This window comes from Mollisia scopiformis (assembly GCF_001500285.1).
Source record: "Mollisia scopiformis unplaced genomic scaffold LY89scaffold_33, whole genome shotgun sequence".
In the NCBI taxonomy this organism is placed as follows: domain Eukaryota; kingdom Fungi; phylum Ascomycota; class Leotiomycetes; order Helotiales; family Mollisiaceae; genus Mollisia; species Mollisia scopiformis.
This window is the reverse complement of record NW_017263613.1, coordinates 216,465-240,562: the sequence shown is the minus strand read 5'-3', so window position 1 is coordinate 240,562 and position 24,098 is coordinate 216,465. Positions and strand designations below refer to the sequence as shown.

At 46.4% G+C, this 24,098-nt stretch overlaps 12 protein-coding genes across 12 annotated transcripts; 5 read left to right on the top strand and 7 right to left on the bottom strand.

Moving 5' to 3' along the window:
* The first annotated feature begins 446 nt into the window (after positions 1 to 446).
* Positions 447 to 1,738, top strand: LY89DRAFT_659262 (alpha/beta-hydrolase). The gene is made up of 5 exons (XM_018212509.1): positions 447 to 887; positions 940 to 1,112; positions 1,163 to 1,275; positions 1,326 to 1,493; positions 1,561 to 1,738. Exons 1-5 carry the CDS (start codon positions 630 to 632, stop codon positions 1,641 to 1,643), a joined length of 795 nt encoding a protein of 264 aa, XP_018062584.1. The 5' UTR covers positions 447 to 629; the 3' UTR covers positions 1,644 to 1,738.
* An 858-nt stretch (positions 1,739 to 2,596) lies between these two features.
* Positions 2,597 to 5,526, bottom strand: LY89DRAFT_600152 (uncharacterized protein; the record flags this gene model as incomplete). The annotated part of the gene is made up of 3 exons (XM_018210142.1): positions 2,597 to 3,518; positions 3,564 to 4,108; positions 4,156 to 5,526. The coding sequence occupies 3 exons, from the start codon at positions 5,524 to 5,526 to the stop codon at positions 2,597 to 2,599; spliced, it is 2,838 nt and encodes a 945-aa protein (XP_018062583.1).
* Positions 5,527 to 5,871: 345 nt separating this feature from the next.
* LY89DRAFT_742067 (DUF924-domain-containing protein) lies at positions 5,872 to 6,620 on the bottom strand (the record flags this gene model as incomplete). Its single annotated transcript, XM_018220785.1, has 2 exons — positions 5,872 to 6,534; positions 6,585 to 6,620. 2 exons carry the CDS (start codon positions 6,618 to 6,620, stop codon positions 5,872 to 5,874), a joined length of 699 nt encoding a protein of 232 aa, XP_018062582.1.
* Positions 6,621 to 7,035: 415 nt separating this feature from the next.
* On the bottom strand, positions 7,036 to 9,316 carry LY89DRAFT_691115 (acid protease). Its single transcript, XM_018216236.1, has 5 exons — positions 8,939 to 9,316; positions 8,660 to 8,893; positions 8,392 to 8,604; positions 8,246 to 8,345; positions 7,036 to 8,197 (listed from the first exon to the last, which is right to left on the bottom strand). Exons 1-5 carry the CDS (start codon positions 9,159 to 9,161, stop codon positions 7,183 to 7,185), a joined length of 1,785 nt encoding a protein of 594 aa, XP_018062581.1. The 5' UTR covers positions 9,162 to 9,316; the 3' UTR covers positions 7,036 to 7,182.
* Positions 9,317 to 10,245: 929 nt separating this feature from the next.
* LY89DRAFT_659254 (putative benzoate 4-monooxygenase cytochrome P450) lies at positions 10,246 to 12,486 on the top strand. The gene is made up of 3 exons (XM_018212508.1): positions 10,246 to 11,765; positions 11,810 to 11,954; positions 12,009 to 12,486. The coding sequence occupies exons 1-3, from the start codon at positions 10,357 to 10,359 to the stop codon at positions 12,045 to 12,047; spliced, it is 1,593 nt and encodes a 530-aa protein (XP_018062580.1). The 5' UTR covers positions 10,246 to 10,356; the 3' UTR covers positions 12,048 to 12,486.
* Positions 12,487 to 12,567: 81 nt separating this feature from the next.
* LY89DRAFT_691114 (uncharacterized protein) lies at positions 12,568 to 13,247 on the bottom strand. The gene has a single exon (XM_018216235.1). The coding sequence runs from the start codon at positions 13,224 to 13,226 to the stop codon at positions 13,023 to 13,025; it is 204 nt and encodes a 67-aa protein (XP_018062579.1). The 5' UTR covers positions 13,227 to 13,247; the 3' UTR covers positions 12,568 to 13,022.
* On the bottom strand, positions 13,234 to 14,189 carry LY89DRAFT_338299 (uncharacterized protein). The gene is made up of 2 exons (XM_018206840.1): positions 13,687 to 14,189; positions 13,234 to 13,642 (listed from the first exon to the last, which is right to left on the bottom strand). Exons 1-2 carry the CDS (start codon positions 13,880 to 13,882, stop codon positions 13,356 to 13,358), a joined length of 483 nt encoding a protein of 160 aa, XP_018062578.1. The 5' UTR covers positions 13,883 to 14,189; the 3' UTR covers positions 13,234 to 13,355.
* A 576-nt stretch (positions 14,190 to 14,765) lies between these two features.
* On the bottom strand, positions 14,766 to 15,645 carry LY89DRAFT_789057 (uncharacterized protein). Its single transcript, XM_018223219.1, has one exon. It carries the CDS (start codon positions 15,602 to 15,604, stop codon positions 14,795 to 14,797), a length of 810 nt encoding a protein of 269 aa, XP_018062577.1. The 5' UTR covers positions 15,605 to 15,645; the 3' UTR covers positions 14,766 to 14,794.
* A 95-nt stretch (positions 15,646 to 15,740) lies between these two features.
* LY89DRAFT_711686 (uncharacterized protein) lies at positions 15,741 to 17,387 on the bottom strand. The gene is made up of 3 exons (XM_018217919.1): positions 16,892 to 17,387; positions 16,099 to 16,847; positions 15,741 to 16,054 (listed from the first exon to the last, which is right to left on the bottom strand). The coding sequence occupies exons 1-2, from the start codon at positions 17,331 to 17,333 to the stop codon at positions 16,165 to 16,167; spliced, it is 1,125 nt and encodes a 374-aa protein (XP_018062576.1). The 5' UTR covers positions 17,334 to 17,387; the 3' UTR covers positions 15,741 to 16,054; positions 16,099 to 16,164.
* An 805-nt stretch (positions 17,388 to 18,192) lies between these two features.
* Positions 18,193 to 19,334, top strand: LY89DRAFT_701948 (zinc-binding oxidoreductase; the record flags this gene model as incomplete). The annotated part of the gene is made up of 3 exons (XM_018217224.1): positions 18,193 to 18,700; positions 18,747 to 19,104; positions 19,157 to 19,334. 3 exons carry the CDS (start codon positions 18,193 to 18,195, stop codon positions 19,332 to 19,334), a joined length of 1,044 nt encoding a protein of 347 aa, XP_018062575.1.
* Positions 19,335 to 19,795: 461 nt separating this feature from the next.
* Positions 19,796 to 21,392, top strand: LY89DRAFT_677109 (uncharacterized protein; the record flags this gene model as incomplete). Its single annotated transcript, XM_018213657.1, has 2 exons — positions 19,796 to 20,568; positions 20,795 to 21,392. 2 exons carry the CDS (start codon positions 19,796 to 19,798, stop codon positions 21,390 to 21,392), a joined length of 1,371 nt encoding a protein of 456 aa, XP_018062574.1.
* Positions 21,393 to 22,746: 1,354 nt separating this feature from the next.
* LY89DRAFT_742060 (uncharacterized protein) lies at positions 22,747 to 23,625 on the top strand (the record flags this gene model as incomplete). Its single annotated transcript, XM_018220784.1, has 2 exons — positions 22,747 to 22,919; positions 22,971 to 23,625. 2 exons carry the CDS (start codon positions 22,747 to 22,749, stop codon positions 23,623 to 23,625), a joined length of 828 nt encoding a protein of 275 aa, XP_018062573.1.
* Positions 23,626 to 24,098: the final 473 nt, after the last annotated feature.

Genomic DNA, 24,098 nt, shown 5'->3' with positions numbered 1-24,098 from the left:
CAAAAGTTTCTTAATGGATATGGAATATTACCTTGGTCGCTAGAGAATGAAAATGTGCTAATTAATAGCACTCTGTACAAAGTATTCCTTTCAGAAACTTCATCTCATCCTGGTTCCATCCTCGCCGCTGTTTAACTTGCCGGTTGTGCTATACTCATGCTGCCCATTTGTCTATGTCGACGATAGGCGGAATGTTCATCTTGGGAAGTGGGCCTAGCCCTAACATTACACTGTGCTGACAACAGACAAAGCGTACGATATTGATATGCACCCAAGAAGACTGTGCAGATGGGTATATCAATGTTCGATGAGATCAAGTGACACTGGACGACGCCAAGGCTAAGAATCAAAGCGGGCATGTGTCGTGCAGTTCGTGCCGAAAAAACGGCTGTATCCATCCTTTTTGACGTGATGCGGGGTATTCCCGAAGATGCTCGAGGATGCATCCGAGGATCATGATCTGTGATTGTACAAGACCAGACCTTAAAGCTATATACGAATAATTCAATCTGCTTGCTCATAGTATTGACAGCGCTCTTGTGTATTCGTTATGTCAAGAAATTGCCAAGAACTCTTTCATCCTTCGGATTGTGCATCCCACTATTACTCGCAATTCCAAAACCATCGAAATGGAAGACAACTACCTTGCTAAACCCTCTGGAGCCTGCTGTTTGAAAGGTTCTATTCATGAAGGAAACCCAAGAGGCAGTCAGGGGACAATTGCAGAAGTTGAAACATATATTGTCCCGCCGCCAGAAGGGAAAGCGAATGGCCATGTTTTGCTCTACTTTCCAGATGTTTGGGGACTCTTCAATAACGGACTTTTAATCATGGATGGATTTGCGGATGCTGGGTACTTTGTTTTTGGCCTGGATTATTTCAGAGGGGTGAGTTAAGGTAGAAATATGGCGTTGCATAGTGCTGACAACTTGGGAACAGGATCCTGTGTGGAAACATAGAAAGGACAGAAATGACACAACTACGGACCCAGGGTTTGATTATGAAGCGTGGAAAACAAAGCATATGGCTTTTGCAGATAGAGTTGTTCCTGGCTGGATTGAGGAAGTTAAGCGACATTATGGAAAGCCAAACACCAAGTACGCTTGTGTTGGGTAAGTACCCTTCGATATCAAGGCAAAGATATTCTCTGATAGTGTACCAGATACTGCTTCGGAGCTCCGTATGTATGCAATGAGCTAGCAAGTGGCACTGTTACGGCTGGTGCTTTTGCCCACCCTGCGTTTCTCAAAGAGCATCATTTCTTCAATCTGAAAAGTAAGTCTGAAACTCGATAGCGAACCGCATCTCGTCTTAATTCTTTTCAGATCCACTACTTCTTTCTTGTGCGGAAGTTGATCACACTTTTGATACAAAATCTCGGAGAAGAGCCATTGATATCCTCCAAGAAATCAAAGTTCCCTACCAGCTCCAACTCTTTTCTGGCGTTGAGCATGGGTTTGCATTGCGAGGAAACATGGAGAATCCTTATGAACGTAAGTTTGACTTCAACCCTTGAAACCTTCTCTGTCCGTCAAGAATGTATTACTGATCTATGTGTAGGTCATGTGAAGGAGCAAAGTATGGAGGGAATCGTCAAATGGTTCGACTTCTGGCTGTCACAGCAGGAAACAAAACGTGTGTGACTGCCTCCATGCTGCAAGTGTGTCCACGGTGCATTAAGATGGCCTTCTATGACTTATATTAGTTTACAAAAATCAATATCAGATCTGGAACTAGGAACGTGCTTAAATCTTAGCATCGTGTGGCTTACACAAGGATGTTTCGTACAAATGAGTGCACGCCACAGCGTTCGTCTCTTCATTTTAGAGTTTAGTGCTCGTGCCACTCCTGCGACAATTAGTCAGGTATAAGAGACGGTATTTGGAAAACCCGCAATTCGCACTGAGATCTTCCGGCATTGAAGAAATTAGCAATGGCGGGGAGATTAGCGATTAGTGATTAGACCTAGCTTCAAGTCTGAAGGCGGAGTAGATCCTGGGCAAACCCCGTAGCTGCACATTGATCTTACATACAACTAACGGCCGTGATCGCAGCAGTTGGCCCACGATCTTGTTGATCTTCCCAGTTAGCAGGGGTTTGGTCTTATCAAGAAGTTTTGTAATTCCTCCAAGTCGTGGTTTCAAGAACAGAAGTTCAAGATTCCGAATTCTTTTATGTCCGGATGTTTTGGGTAAATGAAATGGGGAATTGACAGCCCTCCGATCGCTCGCTAACGAACAAAAGTGGCCCTTCTCGATATCAATCTCGAGAGGGCAACCGAGACAAGACACACGATCGATGATAAAGCGGGGACGTCAGAAGCCATTTACAAAGATGTAGCAGAAACTGAACTCTGCTTGTAATTTGGTTAAAATTGGTAAGCAAGCCCCTTTATTGGCGAAGTGTTCTGATCTGTTGACGTTTGTGACACTGCGACTGATGCTACGACTATCAATAAGTGTTCTAGTCCATACGTGAACACCTGCTGTTTACCGATGGACTAGAACATAAGGAAGCGAGGACCGACACAATGGAGATCCAGTTTTTATCTCACATCCAAGGTTCCAAACTGCTTTACAAAATCGACTGCCCTCACTCAAACGCGCATACTCTCCGGCGGACCCAAATAACTCGTCCTCACACCTCCCAAATCAGCCACAATCTTTTGAAATACAACACCAGGCTCCAAAGCCCATAGATTCAGAACATGCGCTCCTACCGTAACATCATGTTTCGTCGTATGATCGTACCCCTGCCTTTCAACTCCTTGCGTCCAAGTACTAGGCAACGTTCCCAGATCTGTGATTGGGACATATTGTGCGTTCGTGGGCGCTGCATCGTCGATTGAAATTGCGTATGTCAAGGGTCGAGAGGGGCCGGTATTGAGAGATGGACCGAGATATAGAGTTATTGATGCCGTGGTTGCGGTGAAGACGTAGATATTGTAGCTTAGTTTCGGGGATGAAAGAGGAGTTTGACTTGAGATTGTAACGGGAAAGAGTGTGACGCCTGATAAACTGCGCCCATAGTTCGGAATTACACCGTATGAAGCCTTAGAGGTCGAGGTAACGGATGTCCAGTGCTCGGGCTCGATGCTGATTGTTTTGTCACTTTCGACAAAGCCCGTAAAATTTGCGGGCAGAGCCGTGTTGGATAGCGGGATAGTAACCGTGAAGTCTGTTCCTCCGGCCGTGACAATGATCTTCGAGGTAGTGGTGGAAGTGGGAGCGGTGCTCCAGTCGATTGTGATATTCACTCTTTGGTCGGATGTTAGGCCAGGAGGGGTCAATTGTCCAGATGCGGGGCTCGCTTTCACCCATGGATCAGAAGAGATGGTGAACGACGTAGCCGAGCTGCCTTTCGAATAGATATCGATCCATCGGGAAGCTGGACCATACAGACTAATTGATGGTAGAGCAAGCGTCGTGCTACCTCCATCAACAAATACACCAGCTGCACCGTTCGTCGACTTTGCAGGCGTTGATTGAGCAGGCATGTTATTCGTTGACGGTTGTTGCCTACGAAGAGTCAGCATCTATCAATTCAAAGACAGAAATCCTGACCAAGAAGTGTACCCAATGTGCGTTTGGTCCATCATATGGTTCCACTTCCCACCAAGAAGCTTATGATACGTGCTCGCCAAATCTTTATCGGCTTGGAATGCAGTCGTTGCCATCGTGCCGTATGTCGTAGAACTCACTCTACCTTGCTTTGCATATAGATTATTCTTAGCAGTGGAGACGTATAAATCGTAAAGAATGCTTCCCGCTTTTGCAGGATGAAGCACGAGTTGGAAGAACGCTGGTTGCGATGCTGCTGGGAGAGAATCATAAATTGCCTGAGCGGACGATACGAGTGTGTGCCATTCGGCGAGGACAGTGTCCGCTTCGTTGTAATTTATCACAGAGAATATGGTAGAGTCTAGCAGCTCATATTTTCGGCGTGCGGCAAGGTGAGAATAGGTGTCTATGAGTGAAGCCACTTGGTCTGACACGGCAGCGCCAAATTGCATGGCGGCGAATTGAGAGAGCCACGTATCGGTGCTATTTGGGGAAGTGAACAGCGTCATGTTGTAGGCCATATCGAGGAAGTGATTTATTGGTATTTCCTAGATAATCCTTAGCCGATGTTGGGTACGGGGCAGAAAAGTCTTACCAATGGCTTCAGATCGCCAACGTTGACGACCCAAATCTCTCGTGCATTTCGGTTGTATGTCATATGCATCTGTTCCCAAGTCTTCTGAGGCGCAATGGTGTTAATCCATTTGTAGTTTCTTGGATCGCCGACATAGTCGAAGTGATAATACACTCCTGCGCCTCCAACTCGCCCCACTTCGCTTGGAATAGGAAGACGTTGCATATTCCCTGAATTATCGTCTGACCAAAGAAGTGTAATATCGTCTGGGACTTTGAGCCCTTTTTGATAGTACCCTCCTACCTCCTTGTATAAACACCACATCTGTGGGATCGTGGATACGTTCCCAATAACAGAAGTAAGAATCTTCTGCTGCTCGGAAACCACATCGGCAAGCGAAGCAGCAGTCAAAGTAGACGACGCAGTATCACCAGACCCACGCATTCCCATAGTATATAGAGACTCATACGGCTTTGCTCTATTCGCACCATCGGTGAGAAATTTAATGATGTTCGCTTTGTTGGATGTCCAGTCCCATGATCCACTCACGTACTTGGTCTGTTCTTTCGTGGAGCGCATCAACGGCTCTGTATGGCTAGTTCCCATGACAATTCCGTATGTATCAGCAAGTGGCTGATTTTTGGTGTCGTCTAATGCAAACATGCTGTCCCACATCGTCGGCCAGAGATAGTTGGCTCGTAGTCGGAGGAGCAACTCGAACACTCGAGCATAGAACCCGGAAACGTATCCTACCCCTCCATACTTTTCCTTAACCCAGTTGGTGAGAGCAGGCTGTTCGTCGTTCAAGAAAATACCTCTGTACTTGACGCTAGGAGGGCCCTGGGTTTTGTGAATATCTAGAGCGAAGATGTTGGTTTGTTGTGTAGAAGGGACGTCCGCGAACCAATACCACGGCGACACCCCAATTTGTTCTGAGATGTCGTAGATTCCGTATATTGTGCCCCTTTTATCGCTTCCAGCTATGACCAAAGCCGATGCCACTCCGGACACGGGACTTGTCACGATCTGTGTGACGAAAGATTCCCATTGTCCTTGAATCTGGCTGATGTCGATCTTCCCAGCGGACACGAGAGAATCGATCAGTGCAGATTTGCCGAGTGTACCTGCTATGATTGCTGGTCCGGTAGTGGAGGTTTGATCAGTTGATATTTGCGCGATTGTGAGGTTCTTCCCAGTGATTTTTCCGAAATCTGCGGCAAGGTCTTGTCCTGCTCGGATGACCCCAGGGAAATCGGTGCTGGAAAGAATCAAAGTCGCAACGCCATTTCCTGCTAGTTGAAGAGGTCCATCAGTGAATGAGATGACTCTCTGCTGGCCCAGACTTAGACCATCAGAAACAAAACACAGCAAAACGACAATTGAAGACCACATGCTGAGTGAAAAGTGAGCAACGGCCAAAGACAAAGAAACGTTACAAGATTTCTATCTTTAATAGTGATAAGAAAGCGGGGCCATTTGACCCACATTTATAATTTCGGAAGATCTGGCTGTCAAGTTTGTAATATAAGATTTGATCGGCATGTAAATGAATCTCGGCAGACAAGGTCTATATTGCCGGATCTGGATTTAGCCTCCACCGAAACCGATAATATTGTGAACATAGATGTACAGTGTCTTTAACAAAACAATACGGCTGAAACTTGAGGAATCAATGTGTGCAACTGTCGTGTGCATCGCTGAGCCCTCGGTCACGTGCAAATGTTGCAACGCAATTGCTCAAAAACCTCCAGGATGTTCCTTCAAGAACTCGATCTCCTCCGGTGTTGAAGTTCTCCCCAAGATCTCGTTCCGCGATGGAAAGCGACCAAATCTCAAGATAGGTTCCCTATGTCGACGAGCAAATTGTACTGACGTTGCTAGAAATTCGACGTCTTTGGAGTTCGGATCGCATCGAGCAAGTAGAGCCTCAAAGAGTGATACTCCAGCAACCTGGCCAAGCAAGGTTTCGCTATGCATGAACGGCATCAGGAAGAATATCTGCTGAATGTTTGAGACCTCGAGATTGAAGCCTTTGGCGATGGCTTTGGTGGCGATGTCGAGTGCCAAGGAATCGGCGCTGAACGAGTCTGGTGTGCTACGAAAGGCATTTCGAGAGAATTGATCCAAAAGAATCAGGAGAGCGAGAGAGCCTCGAGGTTTCGATTCCCAAGAGTTGAGTTCTGATGCACGTGCTTGTTCCATAAGGGGTCCGAATTGATCTCGGATTTCCGTGTCAATCTTTTCACCACCGCCGTACCACTTCTTCTTGGCTTCCGGGCCATCGAACCAGTACGATAGAGTGCGGTTGATGTCTGTATCCATGGTTGAGATTGAAGACATTGGTCGAAAGAATGTTGGAGACAGCAGCGTTGATTTGAAGGCCGTCTGTAAGCCGAGAATCTGATTGTCGTCAGTAAATAGTCAATATTGATGATTTAAGAATCACAAACTTTGCTGAACGCTGAGGTGAAATTATATGCCCGCATATTTGAAGTCTATAGTTATATATGTGCGTTCTTAGTTATGTACGTGATGAGGAATGGAGAAGGTGAACACGAGTCGGTGATAAGCTAATGAGACCTCCGTTCCGGCTGACAAATGGCGTCCGGTGCATTTCAGCCGCGTCACGTTATTCTCCTTTTCACAGAGGCACCAGTGGTTTAAGAGGAAGAGCTTATCGTTCGGGCTCAGCAATGGGTACTCATAAGTGTTTCGGCTTTTGGATTTTCAAGACTTAACTCTTATGAGATATTATCCTTTCTGGTTGGAAATATGAGTGTCTTTCTTCACGTGACGGTATAAATCCGACGACTTGTGAGCATCGAACACGGTGCTGGAACCAGTCAGAGCAGATTGATTTGAAGAAGTTGTCAATAGTCATGTTGGAATCGTTGCACGTTCGACTATAATCTATTGGGTTTAAGTGTTATACTTGAAAGGTGACATCTGAATTACCCCACCAGGTCCCAGCATGGCTGAGCCTAGATTCATAACATTCATTTCAACATCATCCTGTCTAATTTCCCTACTCGATAGATCGGTATGCCACTACTCAGTAATCGTAGTCACAATCCGATGATGGCTCGATGTATACGAGCTCACGAATGTCGTCGTGGGGCCCTTTGCCGTCGTTACTGTCGACTTGCTGCTACTTTTCGAAGAAGATGCACTCAGAGAGGTGCTAGTCTTGATGGAGGATGTTGTTGAACTCTTCAGAGAAGACTTGCTCGACGAGGAGGAGAGTGAGCTTGACTTTGAGGACGATTTGCTGGAATTCGTCGCTGTAGACTTGACACTTGAGCTTGTCGAGGACTTGCTACTTGATTTTGATGAAGATACGCTTGCTGAGCTTGATAATTTACTCGAAGACAGAGTTGTGCTGATTTTGGTGGACGACAGTGTACCTTTGGATGACGAGCTCGAAATAACTGTCGTGCTAACCTTTGTCGAGGATGTCTTCAATGACGAGCTTGCTGAGGTCGTGCTGAGTTTGCTCGAGGATGTTGCCTTGACCGATGAGCTGGAAGACGAGGTCTTCTTGCTTGAGGAGGAACTGCTTGTACTTGACACAGCTGTGCATTGACCGGTGACCGAAGGAACAGCATCGACTCCTGTCGTGATAGGAATGACATTCGTTCCACAATCAGCTCCCTGGGCAATATGGATGTTAAAATTGTCTTGGTCGTAAACAATATATGCCGATCTCATGAAAGTATCTCCCAGACTGAACACATCCGCATTCGAGACTCCACCGAAAATGCATGTCGAGCCAGATTGGCGGAACCATTCAGAGTAGGGAACACTGATAATCTTGGTTCCGAAACCGAAATCAATGGTTCCGGGTTCGCTTTGGATGGAACAATCGATTTCGTAGACACCATTGCCGTTGTTAACAGCTGTGGGGAAGAACTGGATCAACGCATTGAAGAGACTCGGTGGAAGTTGGGACAAGGTCGCGCCGCAGTCTGGAAACATTGGTTGGGCATAGCTTGGTCCGCTAAGAAGAGTCGAGGTGGAATTTCCTGGCTGGGTAATTCCAATGGAGGTTAAGTAGAACCAATACCTGTCCCGATCAGCGATGGAACACTCCATCCTCGAGACGTAAGCTTACCGAGGAAATCCATCAGGGGAGTCATAATAGGGGATCACAGGGCTCTTGTAAAGAGCACCAATGTATTTCCCAGTATCGATACCGCCAAAATCGATCGAACCTGCAGAGGTTAGCAGTGCAGCGATAATTTTAAATGCTCCTCATACCCTCAGACAATGTTGGACTGCCCAGATTTAAACCAAAGGCACGAATTGCGATAAAGCCCTCCACATACAGACGGTCGATGATCTCGTAATAGTAGTAATACTCGTCTTCTCCAGCGTATCCAAAGCCGTAGCCCAATCCTACGCCAAGGATTCCCAGTATAGAAAACGAACTAGTGTCTGCAACTCCAAATCGTTGAGTGGTGACATTGACTCCTACAACGAAACTATATCAGCACTGAAACTGCTCATGGCAAGGTCCAAATCTTACCTGCGATGCTAACCGTATCCCACCAGTATTCTCCAGAAACATCCCCAGTGCCATACGCGATATCAAATGTGCCATCTAGGTCTTCAGAAGTAGATGACAGAGCTGGATCATAACGCGGCAGCTCATCGCAGACCGTCGGATTATAGGATGAGGAACAGGTGGGATTAACCCACAGCTCAGAAGAGCCAGTGTCGAGTAATACATCAATAGGTTGAGGTGGGGTACCAATGCTTACTTTCTTGGTCAGCAGAGTTTTATAGCTTGGGAGGGATTTCTCACGTTCAATCAAGTAGAATGAGTTTTCATTGAAAATGACACTTGCGGGGTCTCCTCTTTTCGTTTGGCCTTCCCTGTGCTTGTGCTTGATTGAAAGATGTAATGTCCCGGAGCCCTTTCTGACATTTGGAATCAGAGGAGGAGCAGATGTGTTGGCACGAGGAAGTGTGGCAGCGACAGAGAGACCCGCAAGAGCAACGACGAGTAGAAGATTATGGACCCCCATCTTGATGAGATACTCCTAGTCTGCGAAACTCGACGACTTCGAGAGATTTGAAAGCCATCTTAAGGTTTTAAGCTTTCTCTAATTTCTGCCGCTGGACGGTACAGGGTCTTGATTCTGCCTTGTGGCGCTGAAACTTCAATAGTGACCGCCATGTCTCTCCGACTGAGGGCATAAAATCCAAAAGAAGCGTACGCAGAACGCCATTTATCTTAAAATGATCATGTTCTGGAGGCTTTAGCGCGGCCAGGGATGTGATATTGCGTGGCGTTCTGGGACACGAGGCTAGTAACAGTACAAAACAATTGCGCTTACCAAAACGCTTGGCGACGAGGGAGCTTGGCCATGACTGAGAAGATGAACAACATATCACTTGATGCATATTGCCCATAGCTCTCGCGCACTGTTTGAAGCGGAAACGCCAGGACGCTGCAAGGACCCTGAAGGAGGACCCCTAAAGAATGGCGTTTGCGGCTGAGAAAGCAGGAAAGAAAAAAAACTTTAAAATTTGACGACAATGCAGGGTCAAAGCCAATCGCTGACAATCAAATCAGCCATCTATCAACCCGTTCCAAATCGAGTCGCAAAGTCGTGCTGGAATCTCTCGCTGTTGACGGTGCATGGATTCGGAGCAGCCCCGCGTCAAGAATCGTGTCTTGAAATGCGATGTGGCTTGACCCCTTCTCAACTTCAGACGACTTCATCAATTCTCCAGGCAGCAGCGTCATCGATGGTCAATAGACGTAGCCATGTCTTGCGTTCCGATTGTGACGAGCAAAAGTGTTTGTCAGTGAGATGGAGGTGCTCGAAATAACCTTAATCTCAATCCGTATCGTGGCTAGTGGCAGAGCCAATCAGATAATTCACATTAGGAAAACTTCTTGGGGCATTTTTATCTTCTACCTCACCAAATCCAGGAGCATTTTCAGAGCGAGTGTCATCTTTAAATAATTGCAGATATACTGCAAGTATCGTATATCGTCGTTATTTTACCTAATCAGGTATGTTACTACGGAGCTCACGTGTTGACTACCCAACTCTCCCCACCTTTGAGACTTCTCCCATTCTTGCAGTTGTTCTCTATTACATTCGTCTTGTTCTTCTTTCCGTTCAATTTCTCTTGTATTCATGTTTATCACGACATTCTCAATTTATAAGTTGTTGAAGTCAGTGCCGAGCAGAGCTTCACATCCTGACAATGCTCGACGATCTTGCTCCGATATGGCAAGGTATACCAACCTTGACCAAGCTCTTTATCTTGGCAGCATTGTTATTCGCATATTTCACAGTCAAAAATATCTTCAGAGTCAGAGGCGTACCAGGACCAAAGCTCTACGCCCTAACAAAATGGCGGTTAGCATACGATGACTGGACCGGCACGCGAACGAGAACAATTGATCAACTTCACAAAAGATATGGCCCAGCAATCCGGATTGGACCAAACGAGCTGTCGTTCAACAGTTTGACGGCTCTCAAAACGATCTATGGTGCTGGAAGTGGATTTGAAAGGACAACTTTCTATCGCATGTTTGATGTCTATGGACATCAGAATCTGTTCACGTATGCAGGCGTTAAAGAACATGCTGAGAGGAAGAAACTTCTCAATCATGCCTATTCCAAGTCGAGTATCCTGAAAGCGTCCGCTAGTGCTGTCGAGAAGAAGGTTTGGGAATATATGAAATTACTAGAGACGGCACCAGAGGTCGCTAGCGAGACTTTTAGTAGCTTGCACTACTACTCCTTGGATAACATTACGCATTTCCTTTATGGAGATGAGTTTGGCGCAACTGCAGCTCTTACCGGATCTGTTGCTGACCGGAATATGTTGAATGATGTTTTGGATCCTTCTCGACGAAAGCTGGCTTGGTTTGCGGCTCATCTACCTCGATACACCAAGTGGTTGATGTCTCGAACAGGATTTGCAGAACGTCTTGTCGCCGGGTTGGGATTGCTGCCAATGAAGAAACCAACTACATATACCGGCATTCGAAAGCATGCATTGGCTGCATGGGAGACATTCTTCGCTGCTTCATCAGATATCAAAGTTGCATCAAATGCAACGACTATCATCGGAAGACTGTGGGAGAACCATACCTCACAGAAGGCCAATGGGTTGTTGGACATGGAGATTGCGTCCGAGGCAGCAGATCACTTACTCGCTGGAGTTGATACCACGAGTGACACATTGATGTTTCTTTTCTGGGCGCTATCGCTACCTGAGAATCTCCATTTTCAGAAAAAGCTCATTGCAGAAGTGGCGGCAATGCCAGAGTCGGACTTCAACGATCAAGGCGTGCCGACCGCTGATGCTACTGGGAAGTTGACGTACCTGGATGCTGTGATCAAGGAGACTTTGCGACTCTACGCTCCACTTCCAGCATCTGAACCGCGAAGTCTTCCGGTCGATACAACGATTGATGGATACAAAATTTCGGCGAACACGGTCGTAAGCATGTCACCCTACAGCTTGCACAGAAATACAGAGGTATTTCGAGATCCGTTGGTCTTCAATCCCGATAGATGGTTCGGCGAGGCGAAAGAGGTTGTAGAGATGAAGAAATGGTTCTGGGCATTCTCTAGCGGAGGTCGGATGTGTATTGGACTTCAGTATGTTCCCAGAAAGTTTCATTGGATTTGACTGAGATCAACAGCTTGGCCATGGCAGAAATGATGACTTTGACTGCTGCGATATATAGAGTGTATCGGACGAAAGTGCGAGCGGGCACTGAAAATACCTCTCCGGGTATCACCAGTCGATTTGAGGTTTTCTATGATGTGTCGAAACCGTATATGAAGGTTTGCTTCAGTATAACGCTATGGGGAGATTATGTCACTAAAATTTTGTCCCAGGAGCATGAATGTTGGATCGATTTCGAGAAGCAGTTGTAATTGAGTGGATACTGACGACTTGCTGTTATTTGACTGTTGAACAAAACCTTGGGGCCAATATATGCAACAAATACCAAGTGCACTTGTCGCAGATAAAGCTTTCTTCTTGCTTGCTAGCTTGTCATTTGATCCACATGATGCCGTAAATAGAGACAATCCTTGATGACTGGCTTCGGATGCGCAAGAGACTCTTCACGAGTTGGCTGTCTAATGCTTCGTCTGAGCAGATCGGCCAACCTTGGCAATCCTACTCTTTTCAATTGGTTATCAACACTGGACTTGGATACTATTCATACAGAGTTACGATGCCGAGATATTTCAAGGTAGAATAGGCAACATCCGAAGGGTAACTTGGGGGATAAAGACGGCAAGGAGACGGGGAATTGGTGCTAGTAGAAGTTTCATTGTAATAAACCAGAAATTTGTCTACCGAAATGAGATGATGGCTCCTCTCCTTTTAAACAGTCCGAAACTCCATTTCCCTAGGTCTAAAATTGACTCCTTGAACATTCACTCTATAGGAGGAAGTTCTGGCCACCAAGACCACGCTGCAGGAACGAAAATCTCTGCGCAGGGAGTGGTATACTCCTTCGGACTTTGATGATAGCCACTAATAACCTGGTCTTCTTCTGATGTGCCACAAATTTCACCCTGCACCTCCTCGACTGTCGCCTCTACTGAGGTCTCCAAAGGTGTGTCGAACCGAAATGTTTCGTTAGTGTCGATCGATGTGTTTGGGAAAGTCGGTACAGAACGTCCTGGTGGGCCGACCAGAAATTCTTGAGCCGTAGCTTCTTCAGTGAATGAATAAAGATCCGAATAAGTCAAAATTGTGTTCAATCCATCTCCGTAGTTTGCAGGTAAGCCAATATCGTACGCCAATTGTGCAATGTAAGTTGCGCTTTCTTCAAGATCTGCACACTGTAGACTCTTCAAAAGCTCCCCAGAAGACTCCTTTGACCATTCAAACCGAGGCTAATTCTCACTTGACGGCCCGTGGATGCGAAGCAATAAAGACCGCCAGGTATCAAATATTTTTGTTAGTCGTAGTAAACCTCGAATAACTTTTGAAAAGTCCCAGTCCGACTTCTTGCTTCCAGTTTCGTAGTGACCGCCGATGTGGCTGGCTCGCGCATCCCATGTCATTAACAAGCCGGCGCAGAAACCGCAACCCCACATGGTCGCTCTTTTAGTTATGGACATGACTGTGGCATCTGTATCGTGTTTGCAGTGTTCGCATCCATGGCCGCCTTTATGATGCTTTCGAAATTTATCCCTGGCCGTGAAGGTGCGGTTGCAACCTGATTCTCAACAAGACCACTGCTTTTGCGGTTGATGAAAACTCCCCTCATGTTTCTTCCAACCCCCCTTCCTACTAAAAGTCTTGTCGCAAAAAGAACATGGGTAAATCCTACGCGCATGTTTGCCCAATGGTTCGCCAACTGTCGGAAGAGGAAAAGTAACATTCAGTCGTTCAGACTGGATAGGAACTCTTTCAATCTCCATGGCCGCAATTTCTGGCTTGGCTTCTGAAAAATCGTTGAACTTGTTGTGAAAACAGTAGTCCTCTAGATCTCTTCTGCTATTACCTTGGGCTAGCAAATGTTAGATTTTTTCGATTCACATAACCTGTACCAACCTTCGGATCTCTGCCAAATTTCGACCCACTGGCATACCTGGCTGAGAGGAAACCGGCTCAGATATTCGACATGTTTCTGAGCTTCGGGAGGGATTGAAAGATCCTCAATTTTGAACGGTGATTTAATCTCATGATAGGGGAGTTTCGACGCATTAACGTCTTGCTGAACGCGTGACCCAGACAACGTCCGTTTCATGCTCCCAGTTTCGTAGGAAAGCCCTGGTACTATCTGCAATTGCGACTTTGAGTTGGAAATCTTTCAGACGAACAGCAAGATACATCAAGGAAGACGACCTATATGAATGATCTCTTCCAGCGGTGTATCGAGAATTCCAAGTTTGCAAAACACAGGCCGATGTTTGAGCGCAATGAACGGACGACATATTGACTAGCCGCCTGCTTACAAGTCTCATGGCGAAGAGTCGCATTCTTTCTCTGCGCAAAATTTAAGCGATCGTCTTGCTCTTGTAGGCAAACTACAGAGCAATGGATACTCTCCATCAATTGCCACGGGTTCGGGCAAGTGGGAATTCGCTCACGAGAAAGGGGCATTTTCCCATTATCGTTTTGGGGCGGATGCAAGGCCCGATCCCGAAATCTTCACGTGCGCAGGTACGAAATTAACAAAGCAGAGTATCGCCATCATGTCGAGAGACAAAATGAAAGGGATCAGAAAGCTTCAAATTTAGACGTTCTTCTAGATTTACAAAAGCTGTTAAATTTTATAGAGGTTAAGAGCTCGTCGTCTACCTACCTAGGTACTTGGTGAAAATTAAAGGCCTGAAGACACGACGCTAAGCGAGACCTACCCTCCACTAAGACCGGGACACGGCATGGATGTCCAGACCTCGAGCTCCACTGCTCTCATTTCGACAACCATCGTGCCTGGAGATTGTTGACAGTGGTTTGCATCAACTTATGAATATGTCTATTCATAGCAAGCTCAAGGTCAAGCAAGGTCAAGGCCAGGAGAGGAGCGATGTTGTCAGACCCCAACAAGACAGCATGTAGCATATTTCCTATTAACTCAAGACTTGAAAATTGAGGAAGACTTCAACCAGGGTCTATTCAAGGTATCTAGATTCAAGTTCCTTATCATCAATCTTGTTCATATCTCAATAGCCTCCACATCAACAATCACCTTCCTCAAACCCCTCAAACCCTCCTTGAAATCCCTCAGCGCCCCCGAAAAATGGATGAAGTCCCTCCCTACCCATTGCTTCCTCCCCTGCTCACTCCAACCCTTCACTCCAATAGTCGGAAACTTATCCACCATCGCGACCTTCGTCACAAACTCCGTCGGCGTAATCGAGAGTTTCCCATAAACCCACCTTTTCCTCTCCTTCAATCTCTCCACATGGCTTGTTCCAAACAACTTCTTCAGCAAGCTCTTGGGTTCTCCGTATCTTTTCTCGTCCACTAAATCCAGATATACCCAAGCCTCAATAAACAGATCCATTAGATACTTCACAAACAGATCGATTACCTTCCCTCCATCCAAACCCCAGTCGTTCTTCATGCAAAACTTCAGAACCGCAGCTCTGATCCTTGGATCCCTGAGCATTAGTCTTGCAATATTGACCGCGAAGTATTTAGGTGATAATTTTTGTTCTGGCGCTGGGTTCGTTGAGCAACTCCACCGAGGGTCACGCCATCCGAGTTCCCACTGGCGTTGGTCTTTGGAGAGGCCGGTCCAGGCCCAGACCCAATTCCATGGGTCGATGGATTTGTTATCGCGGTTGTAGGTGAGAGCGTGAGAAAGCTCGGTTGAGAGGATGGTGTCTTGTTCTTGGAGGTCGCGGCGTTGATAAGGAGGCTGTGGGGTTAGCTGGTACAGGACGTGATGCGACGGAGTTATGGGAGGTTTTACTAGGATCTCAGGTTCATAGGGGAGTGAGTTGAGCGATTCGATGGACATGGTGATGAGTGTGGTGTAATTGATATCGCGAGTGATGAGACGTCTGGTGTTGGTGGTGGAGGGGAAGTTCACTTGCGCAGCCTTGCACCAAGAAACGCCACAAAGGTCAATCTGCACAGGAGAAGCGCGGGAGCCAATAAATTTCATACATCTTTTCTCCAACGCCTCTATAGACACTCTCGATCTAATGTATCCTGATCTATCTCATCGCCCCTCTAGCTTTCTATCTCGATTCCTCTATCAACAAGCAAGCACTCTTTTGCGCTCGTTATCCTGTATGACGCTCTTCAAGTGGACCATCTATCCTGTTGTGTCCTCTATAATGTCTTATCATCTCTAGTCTTCCGTATTTCTCGCTGCACAGGTTCTCGCAGTTGGTACGTAAATCTCAAATGCACGCAGAAGCAACGCTCAACCGCCATACTGACAACGCAATCTGTACTAGGACAACTTGGCGGGTTAGTTGATTCTACAATGGAGAGCGAGCAACTTACTGTTGATTCCGCTTCTATTTCTGATGCACAATTCGATCAGAATATAAAAAGGTTGCTTCCCCCTCTTCAATCAATTTCGAGATGGAAATGCTCCGATTTCTTGCAAGCCTCGATGATCTCAACCGGGATCTTATGCTCCTTCTCACTGACCGCAATCGTACATTGTTGTCTAGCCAAAGTATGCTCAAGCGTATAACACAGCAATTCAGCAATCTCCTCATCTTCGCCAAGGCGACCGAGCAGATTCAACTTCTCGAGAATCGGTGGGAGACCAACGGAATGGAGACGGGGATGACCTTGGCCGATCAGTTGATAGTCTCGAAGGGTAAGCGACTTCAGGGCTTGGAATTCTCGCAGTCTCAAAGCATGCTTGGCGACCAAGGTAGGGAAGTCGATGGTGATGGTGACGAGGGAATGGTTGGCAGAGCTCAAAGCGAGAATGTAGTCTCCGATATCAAGTGGGCTTTCTTCCAGTTCAGGAGTAGGGTCAGCAACTTGTGTGATGGTGATTTCTTGCAATGCCTCAGGATGGAGCAAGATATCGGCTAGAGCATCATCATTGATATCGCATTCCAGGAGATGCAATTCCTTCAGAGCCGTGTTCTCGGGCTTCTCGAGACTCTCGAATCCACGTTGATCCAGCTTTGCGCGTCGAATGGTAAGCGATTCCAAGGTAGGATGACTGAAGATGTGGATGTTCTCTTGGAGATCCCAGTAGCCACCATCTTCGCGTTGGTAGAACAGAGAGCCTGTGATTGTCAGATATGTAGACTTTCACGTGATATTCACTTACAAGTCTTGAGACAAGCCAGGTCAAAGGGACCATTGAATAGATTGCCAATTCCATGCGACAAGGCTTCTGGGACCGATACTTCCAAGTTCTCCAGGTTTGACATAGTCGAGATGGTGTGCGAAAAGTGGTCGAACCTGAGTGGATGAGGGCTCTCGGGAATGGCCATGACCTCAGATAATTCCTCGCTGGGATATTCCAGTCGAACCTCGTGAATCAAAGAACCACGTCGCGGCCGTCGAGCCAGCGACTCAGAGAAGGACACATGATGTCTTGGATGATCGAATGCGACGGATTTGTGAAGGATAGGATCAGCGAGTTTGTTCAGCTTCTTGCTGACAAGACATATGGCGCTGAGGTCGCGGGCAGACAGGTCTCCAAGGATTTGAATGAGGAGTTCATCTGGCAAGTCGCCGAAGAGCGCGGGCGATCTGTCGATGCTCATTGTGGAGTCTGGAGCTGTGGAGAGTGTGCGGGTTGCGGGGAGATTATATTTATTTTTTTCTGTTGTTGCATGGGGCGAAAGGTGATCCCTTGAATTTATCGCGTCGCTATCGCCACGTGTTTTACTAATCGCTGAACGCCTAAGGCACAAACGCTTGGCGAGTCACACGTGATATCGCGTTGCCTGGAATTGAGTGGGAAAGTTGAGGAAGACTTTGAGTCACAGATTTATATCGTAAGTGTAGTCTTATGGTATTTGATATTTATGAAACAAATCACGGCTTTTGAGTCAGCTTCTTTGACAATGTCTCGGGTGGGATTATCTTTCATCCAGCGGAAGGTGTATCAATCACGCAAACAATCATTTGTTGCAGGATTCTGAATGTTGACGGATGTTATGAACGATCATTTTCTGGCCTGATATGTTCATCAACCTTTGCAGATTGTATTCCTACATTCATTGCAATCTGAAGTTTGTCCAGGAAGATTGAATCTTTGCTGATGTTCAGTACTCGTCTGTGCCGTACAGGCTTCTACTCGCTAATTTACAGGCTTCTAACCACTAATTCTCCAGCCCAAAGCAGTGACAGCCTGAAGAGAATCTCGGCAACGAGGGGTAACCTGCAACTACGATGCCTGCTTGGAATTCTTGTTATGCTATGGCCAATGTACACGAACGCCAGATGATTTCCTTATACGCCTTTCCATGTACATGATCAGCCTCAAGTCTTCAAGGAGATCTTCACCTAATTAAGTCTTCTTTCCCACCGCATTTGTAAGCTCACGCAACTTCACGTGATACCATCCCCCTATTTGAATCGCCAAATCCCCTTTCCAGACAAATGCAAACAATAACAGCCATGGAACGCCCAAAAACACGTACCGTCTACCGACGAAATGCATCTAAGCCCAACACCCTCGAACTCCTATCGGAGCCGTTGAAACCCCTTAAAGCAACCGAGATACTCATCCGCGTCCACACCGTCTCGCTCAATTACCGAGATATCAATATCCTCAGGGGCACAAATCCATGGCCTACATCTGACAATGGAGTCCCATGTTCTGACGCAGCAGGTGAAGTGACCGCCATCGGTGCAGAAGTAACGCGATTCAAGGTCGGGGACCGCGTATCTCCTATCCTCGACCAGAAGAGTATTACAGGACAAGAACAATCGAGAGAATGGCTTGGAGGGGAAGTTGATGGGATATTGGCGGATCATGTTATTTTCCCGGAAGAGAAGGTGGTGTTGATTCCTGGCCATCTGAGTTGGGCCGAAGCAGCTTGCTTGCCTTGTGCAGGGTTAACGGCTTGGAGTGCATTGGCTGTGGGAGGTGAGCTTGTTGCTGGGAAGACTGTGTTGATTCAAGGTCTGTCGGCTAAACTTTGTTCGAATCCTGTTCTGATGAAAAGTAGGGACTGGTGGAGTGAGTCTTATGGGTCTGAAGTTAGCGATTGCGGTGGGCTGCAAAGTGATCATCACTTCAAGCTCTGATGCTAAACTTGACAAAGTCCGGGAAATGGCTGGTGGTAAGAAGATATCTACTGTCAACTACAGCAAAACTCTGGACTGGGAGCGTGAAGTGCTGAGGTTGAATGGTGGGAGAGGAGTTGATATCGTCTTCGAAAATGGTGGGTCCTCTTCGCTCATGAAGAGTATTGCTGCGACTACAAAGAGAGGGATCATCAGCCAGATTGGATATCTTGGACAACAAGATCCTAAAGACTTGAATGGACTCATTTCTTTACTGATCGACAGGACCGTTACACTTAGGTATGTCATAATGTTTGTTCTTTGTGCGTGTACAGTACTAATTTGATGGAAGAGGAATCAACGTCGGATCTCGCTTGGAGTTTGAAGCCATGAATCGAGTGATAGATGCTAATGAGATGAATTTTGAGGACATCATTGATAAGACATTTTCATTCGATCAGGCAGAAGAGGCTTTCAAGTATTTGAAAAGCCAACAGCATGTAGGAAAGGTGGTGATTGTAATCCAGTGAGACGGTCCAACAGAAATGGCAGTGTCGTCTCGGTGAACTATAGAGGTCAATTCATCCTTGCAGGTCTTTCGCAGTTGTCAGTCATGCCGAAGTGCGTACGGATGACTCGGGTAACCAAAACCAATAAGGAATAATTTATTGCAGAAAACTTAACCAAGTCCGAGAATAACTCAAGTCCTTCGACTCAATCCTGGCGCAGTCTGCCTCGTGACCTAGGACTCGGTGTGAAGGACCAATCAGGCTGACAATTCCTATTCAGGCATCCAACACAAGGCTACGCCACAACAGAGTAATGCTTGCAGCCTCATGCCTCTTCAACTTCTTCAAAAGGTTCAGATATGTCTCCTACCATGTTTATGACAATAATACAGTACAGAGCTCTCAGCTAGAAAAGTAGCGACAAATCTGAAGCGACGAAATTTAGTATGGATAACCGAAGCAGATCTCGTTCAAGTTCAACAATGACAGAAGTACGCAAGCAAAGCAAGCTCCCTATTGACGACCACAGAATTTTATCAGTGTATCAGTCTTCGAATCAAAAGCCTCATTCAAACCTTGAACTGAGCAAGTCACACAAAGAAACCCAAAAATTCACAACTTCCTTCCTCTCTCAGACAACCAGAGTTGGAGGTCTGCGATCAGGTCTTGTCTCATGGCCCAATATCACCATACAAGAGTCGCGCTCGCAAAGGAAAGGCATATTCCACTACGTCGCTGAAGAAGTAACTCGTCTCATTCTCCAGGACCAAACAACGAGAAAATCAATTCAAGACCTCATTGGAAATTACGACCCAGCTTACTTCGAGAAGAGTGTCCCTCGAATCTTCACTGCATTCATCGAGAACCTTGTTCTTGAAGCTAATAGCCTTCTTGAAGTTGCGCGAAAACGAGAATCTCTAGAGCGGAAAGGTCTTGGATTTTGGGCAAGGATGCGGAGCTCGAAAGAAAAGAAAGCGGATTCGAAGCGACTTTCAGCATTCAAAGCCACGAGACTGAGCGTGGCCGAAATGTTGAATATGATTTGGCAGTATCGAGCTCCAATATGGGATTCGCCGAAGAGAGATGAGCAGGGGAGAAATTATTGGGCAAGTAATGTCGAGGCTGTGAGAGAGTCCAAATCGTTCGGGATCTTTAAGGAGGACCTGAGGAGTTTGAAAAGACCGTTCATAGATACGGAAGCTGTGGGGTTTGAGATGGTGGCGGGAAGAAGAATGAGCGGCTCGGAGTATGCCTCGTGAGGTAGCCTGATCTAGGCTCCCTGCGGTTGAGACATGCAGCAGCCAAAACGGGCGCGGCTGTGTCGAAGCCGGACAACACATAATGTCATTCCGAGCCTGATTGCAACCATGGTCATGTCACAACCATTTTCCTGGCTCCTGGCTCGTCATGTCGATAGAATTAGTCTCGGGGGAAGCGAACTTGGAACAATTCATCGACATCCTGCTATCTCAACGTTTCAGGCCCGACGATACAAGGAATTGCGAGAGCAAAGGCCTCACGAAGCAAGAATTCGATCTGCGCCCGCCGAAAGGACTTCTCAATTGGGACTGCGATATTATTCTCCCGATACCCGAAGCTTTGAAAGAGATTACACGCCTGACTCTCTACTCCGAGCCAATCAAAAAAGCAATATTTTCAGTACTTGATTGTCCGGGGGAATCATATTTTCAGAAACACATTCGTCCTCTGCTCAACCGGTTTCTGGAGGACTTATGGCTGGAGAAATGGTGGCAGCTCAAGCCTAGGCGTAAATCAAGAACTCGAACCCGGTCAGGTCATTCGTTGACCGAATCGCTATGGTCGTGGAGGCATGATCGAAGTCGAAAGTTGACAACAATGCCCTATATGATGGGATCTGAAAGGGCGAGTGTCGTTGATGTTATGAACATGATATGGTGCGTCGAGAGCAAATTCTGGTCTTCTGCAAAGCGTGACATTTGGGGGAATACTTGTTCACGTAATCATGAGATTTTTGTAAGAGAGTCAACGGCGTTACAGATTTTCATGGATGGCTTGAAAGCATTGCGGAAAACGGTTGTTGCTGTGGAAGCAATTTAAGATTATATTGTATCTAAACTTTCGAGAAATTGTTCCCCGTCATGTTAATCTTTCAACATGTCATCATTTTGCTCTCCTATGCTTGAACTCATCACAAGAATGGGAATGTCCTTCGAATTCAGTATGTAGCTGTATTCCATTTTCCACCTCCAAAGGCTGGTGTTCAACCTTGGATAGGGTCATACGTGCAAGGGACATCATTTCCTTTCAATTCTTTTCTTAGCTTCCATTTTCTGGTAGCAGACTTGTTGCCACCATGAATATCAACGTTGGTGTATAAGGCTCCCATTTCCATCACCCTAAAATGGATGAGGAAGTTGATCGTGGAAGCTCAATGTCGATCTGCTCAAGCCGCCGTCGGAATAAACTTTCTTGACATCTTTGTTTGCTCGAATAGTTTTCAGCAGCGTCTCATCTGTGTTATTGCCCAGGTAGACCGCCTTATTAGGACTATGGGCATAGGCATAATATTGTAACGTGCGGGAGAAGTTTGCGTCCCGACTTCGCGAGGATCGTAATGGAATGTGGCTCAAAGTTATGGCCCGGCTTGTGATACACTAGATAAGACCCCGGTAAAGAGCGTTTTGGCATGTTGTAGCAATTTTGAAGTCGTGCAAACACTCGTTTGAGCAGCTTCGACCAGAAATCGCACTCGACTAGTTTAACACCAGGGTTGGATCATATATAAAGGAGGAGTAGCGAGTTTACAAGACGCGCATGATATAAGATGGGATACATAGCGTGAGAAACGTGTTCCATATGAGAATGATGTCTTGATTCATGGTCTTGGAGAGCATAGCAGCGTGAGGTCCAATCGTGTGGCCGGACTTCAAACGATCTAATAGGAACCAGAGACCCTCTCTGATTCCGGTGCAAGCCAAAAAAGAGGAGAGAGGTTAGGTGGAATGGTCTTCAATGCAGTAGATGGATTTTTCTCCATGCTTTGCCTCGAAGTAGCTACTATATTATAGAACATAACAAAATCAGATTTACGAAGTATTTTCACAAACATTTTATGCCGAAGTACCGATGTAAGTAATAGTGAGCCTGATTTGTGCCGCCATGTCTGAAGGGAAGTAAACAGACACCGCGCTCCCGCAAGCTTTTGGAGGTCTGCAAATGCTGTGTTGATTTCAGAGTATCATGTTGGAGAAGTAAGCAAACCACCGGAAGAGTGAAAACGGAAGTCCAACATTCCCAAATTCATGCTCTTAGATCTGCACCTCCATCTGCATAGCCGAGCTTCCGCCTCACTTCGCGCATGAACAACCAACACTTTGACATCGCAATATCTAAGATTTCTCATCAGTCTATAGTAAAATCACCATACAAATTCGGTTAGTTAATGCACAGAATGGCAGTGATGCGGGCTGCATCGACGAAATTATCTGCTACCATGATAGGGTGGCTCCTTCTGTCTGTCTTGCCATGCTTGTCCGCCAAAGCTCTGTTTCCCTGCGTTGGCTGCGTATCAGAACATTTCTTGCAATCTGAAACATATGGGATTGATCTTGCCTCTGACCACATGTATGTTGACAACTCGTATACTCTTGAGCTCACTGACACTTTCTTTGATAGAGCTGTTGCAGTCCAACATGTAAATGGGACTCTTGAGCCGATTGCTTTGACTACCCCTGGTCCTCGTTATCGGTCATTGATGAACAAGATATTGATGGAATCAGATATGCACCCTTACGGTTATGGGAATGAAACACCAAAGCCCTTTAAAAGTTGCACTAGGGATCCAGGGGACAATGCCGACATCGACATACTGGCGGAGGAAATCACTAAGATCGCAACTGTAATGCAGGGCCAGAACAGGAACATCGTACATTATGTCGTATCGACACCAATATCTTTCACCCACGAGAAATATGCACGACTTCGTCTGGCATTCAAGGAATCTAATCTTCCCCAACCAACCTTCGCTGAGCCTGCTGATTTCGCCGCTTTCACTGCGCTAAACACAACCATTTGTGATCGCCATTTTGAATTATTTTGCGCGCCTATTGACTACAACTCGAGGACTATCATGTTCTTCCAGTACGATAACTCTACAATGAGCGTCTTGTTGTATCATTTTTGGGGCGGTTGGTACTTCGATCGTGTAGCTTACTTCTCGGACGGCCGATTAGGACATCAGAATCATGGCGACGAAGGACACTGGCTTGCTATTTCTGAGAGGATCACAACCCTAATCGAAGGCAACAAAGACAAAATCTCGTACGGGTAGTTCTACTCCAATCCACTGATCATCGTGCCTATGGGACAACTCGGATCAGATCCCTCATTTCATCAGGCTGTGAGAGATGCTCATGGTACTTTCAAGACGGGAAATAGTCTACCTCTAAGAATTCAAGACGTGGTTCTGGATCCAGTCTTTGTTTCCGCACTAGGAGCGGCAAGGGCTGCTAAACGTGCTATCGATGCACCGAAACCACGTACCTGTAACGTGGAAGATCACAAGTGCACCAGAGTGAGAGAGAAGGTGCTACACGACTCATTGGTGGATCAGAGACGTGGGGGGAAGCATACGGAAGAGCTTTAGGTCAACGGTGTGAGCTGCTGTGTTGAACCTAGATGTACTGCCATACCGTCCCAAGGTCAACTTCCGCATTTTCAAACCTGAATATTATGCTTTAATAAGGTGTTCTCACAGTGTCTCAATTGCACCACAGGCATATGTTCTAGTCCATAATTAAACAC

Excerpts from the sequence above, each read along its gene's own strand:
- LY89DRAFT_659262 (XM_018212509.1), top strand. The coding sequence starts at position 630 with ATGGAAGACAACTACCTTGCTAAACCCTCTGGAGCCTGCTGTTTGAAA. Across the intron at positions 888-939 it reads GCCTGGATTATTTCAGAGGG|GATCCTGTGTGGAAACATAG; the intron begins GTGAGTTAAGGT and ends ACTTGGGAACAG. Across the intron at positions 1,276-1,325 it reads TCATTTCTTCAATCTGAAAA|ATCCACTACTTCTTTCTTGT; the intron begins GTAAGTCTGAAA and ends AATTCTTTTCAG.
- LY89DRAFT_691115 (XM_018216236.1), bottom strand. The coding sequence starts at position 9,161 with ATGGGGGTCCATAATCTTCTACTCGTCGTTGCTCTTGCGGGTCTCTCT. Across the intron at positions 8,894-8,938 it reads CTCATTCTACTTGATTGAAC|TAAGCATTGGTACCCCACCT; the intron begins GTGAGAAATCCC and ends TGACCAAGAAAG. Across the intron at positions 8,605-8,659 it reads GGATACGGTTAGCATCGCAG|GAGTCAATGTCACCACTCAA; the intron begins GTAAGATTTGGA and ends GTTTCGTTGTAG.
- LY89DRAFT_659254 (XM_018212508.1), top strand. The coding sequence starts at position 10,357 with ATGCTCGACGATCTTGCTCCGATATGGCAAGGTATACCAACCTTGACC. Across the intron at positions 11,766-11,809 it reads CGGATGTGTATTGGACTTCA|CTTGGCCATGGCAGAAATGA; the intron begins GTATGTTCCCAG and ends TGAGATCAACAG. Across the intron at positions 11,955-12,008 it reads TGTCGAAACCGTATATGAAG|GAGCATGAATGTTGGATCGA; the intron begins GTTTGCTTCAGT and ends ATTTTGTCCCAG.
- LY89DRAFT_691114 (XM_018216235.1), bottom strand. The coding sequence starts at position 13,226 with ATGTGGGGTTGCGGTTTCTGCGCCGGCTTGTTAATGACATGGGATGCG.
- LY89DRAFT_338299 (XM_018206840.1), bottom strand. The coding sequence starts at position 13,882 with ATGAAACGGACGTTGTCTGGGTCACGCGTTCAGCAAGACGTTAATGCG. Across the intron at positions 13,643-13,686 it reads AATTTGGCAGAGATCCGAAG|CCCAAGGTAATAGCAGAAGA; the intron begins GTTGGTACAGGT and ends AACATTTGCTAG.
- LY89DRAFT_789057 (XM_018223219.1), bottom strand. The coding sequence starts at position 15,604 with ATGTCCATCGAATCGCTCAACTCACTCCCCTATGAACCTGAGATCCTA.
- LY89DRAFT_711686 (XM_018217919.1), bottom strand. The coding sequence starts at position 17,333 with ATGAGCATCGACAGATCGCCCGCGCTCTTCGGCGACTTGCCAGATGAA. Across the intron at positions 16,848-16,891 it reads CCTGGCTTGTCTCAAGACTT|GCTCTCTGTTCTACCAACGC; the intron begins GTAAGTGAATAT and ends TGACAATCACAG.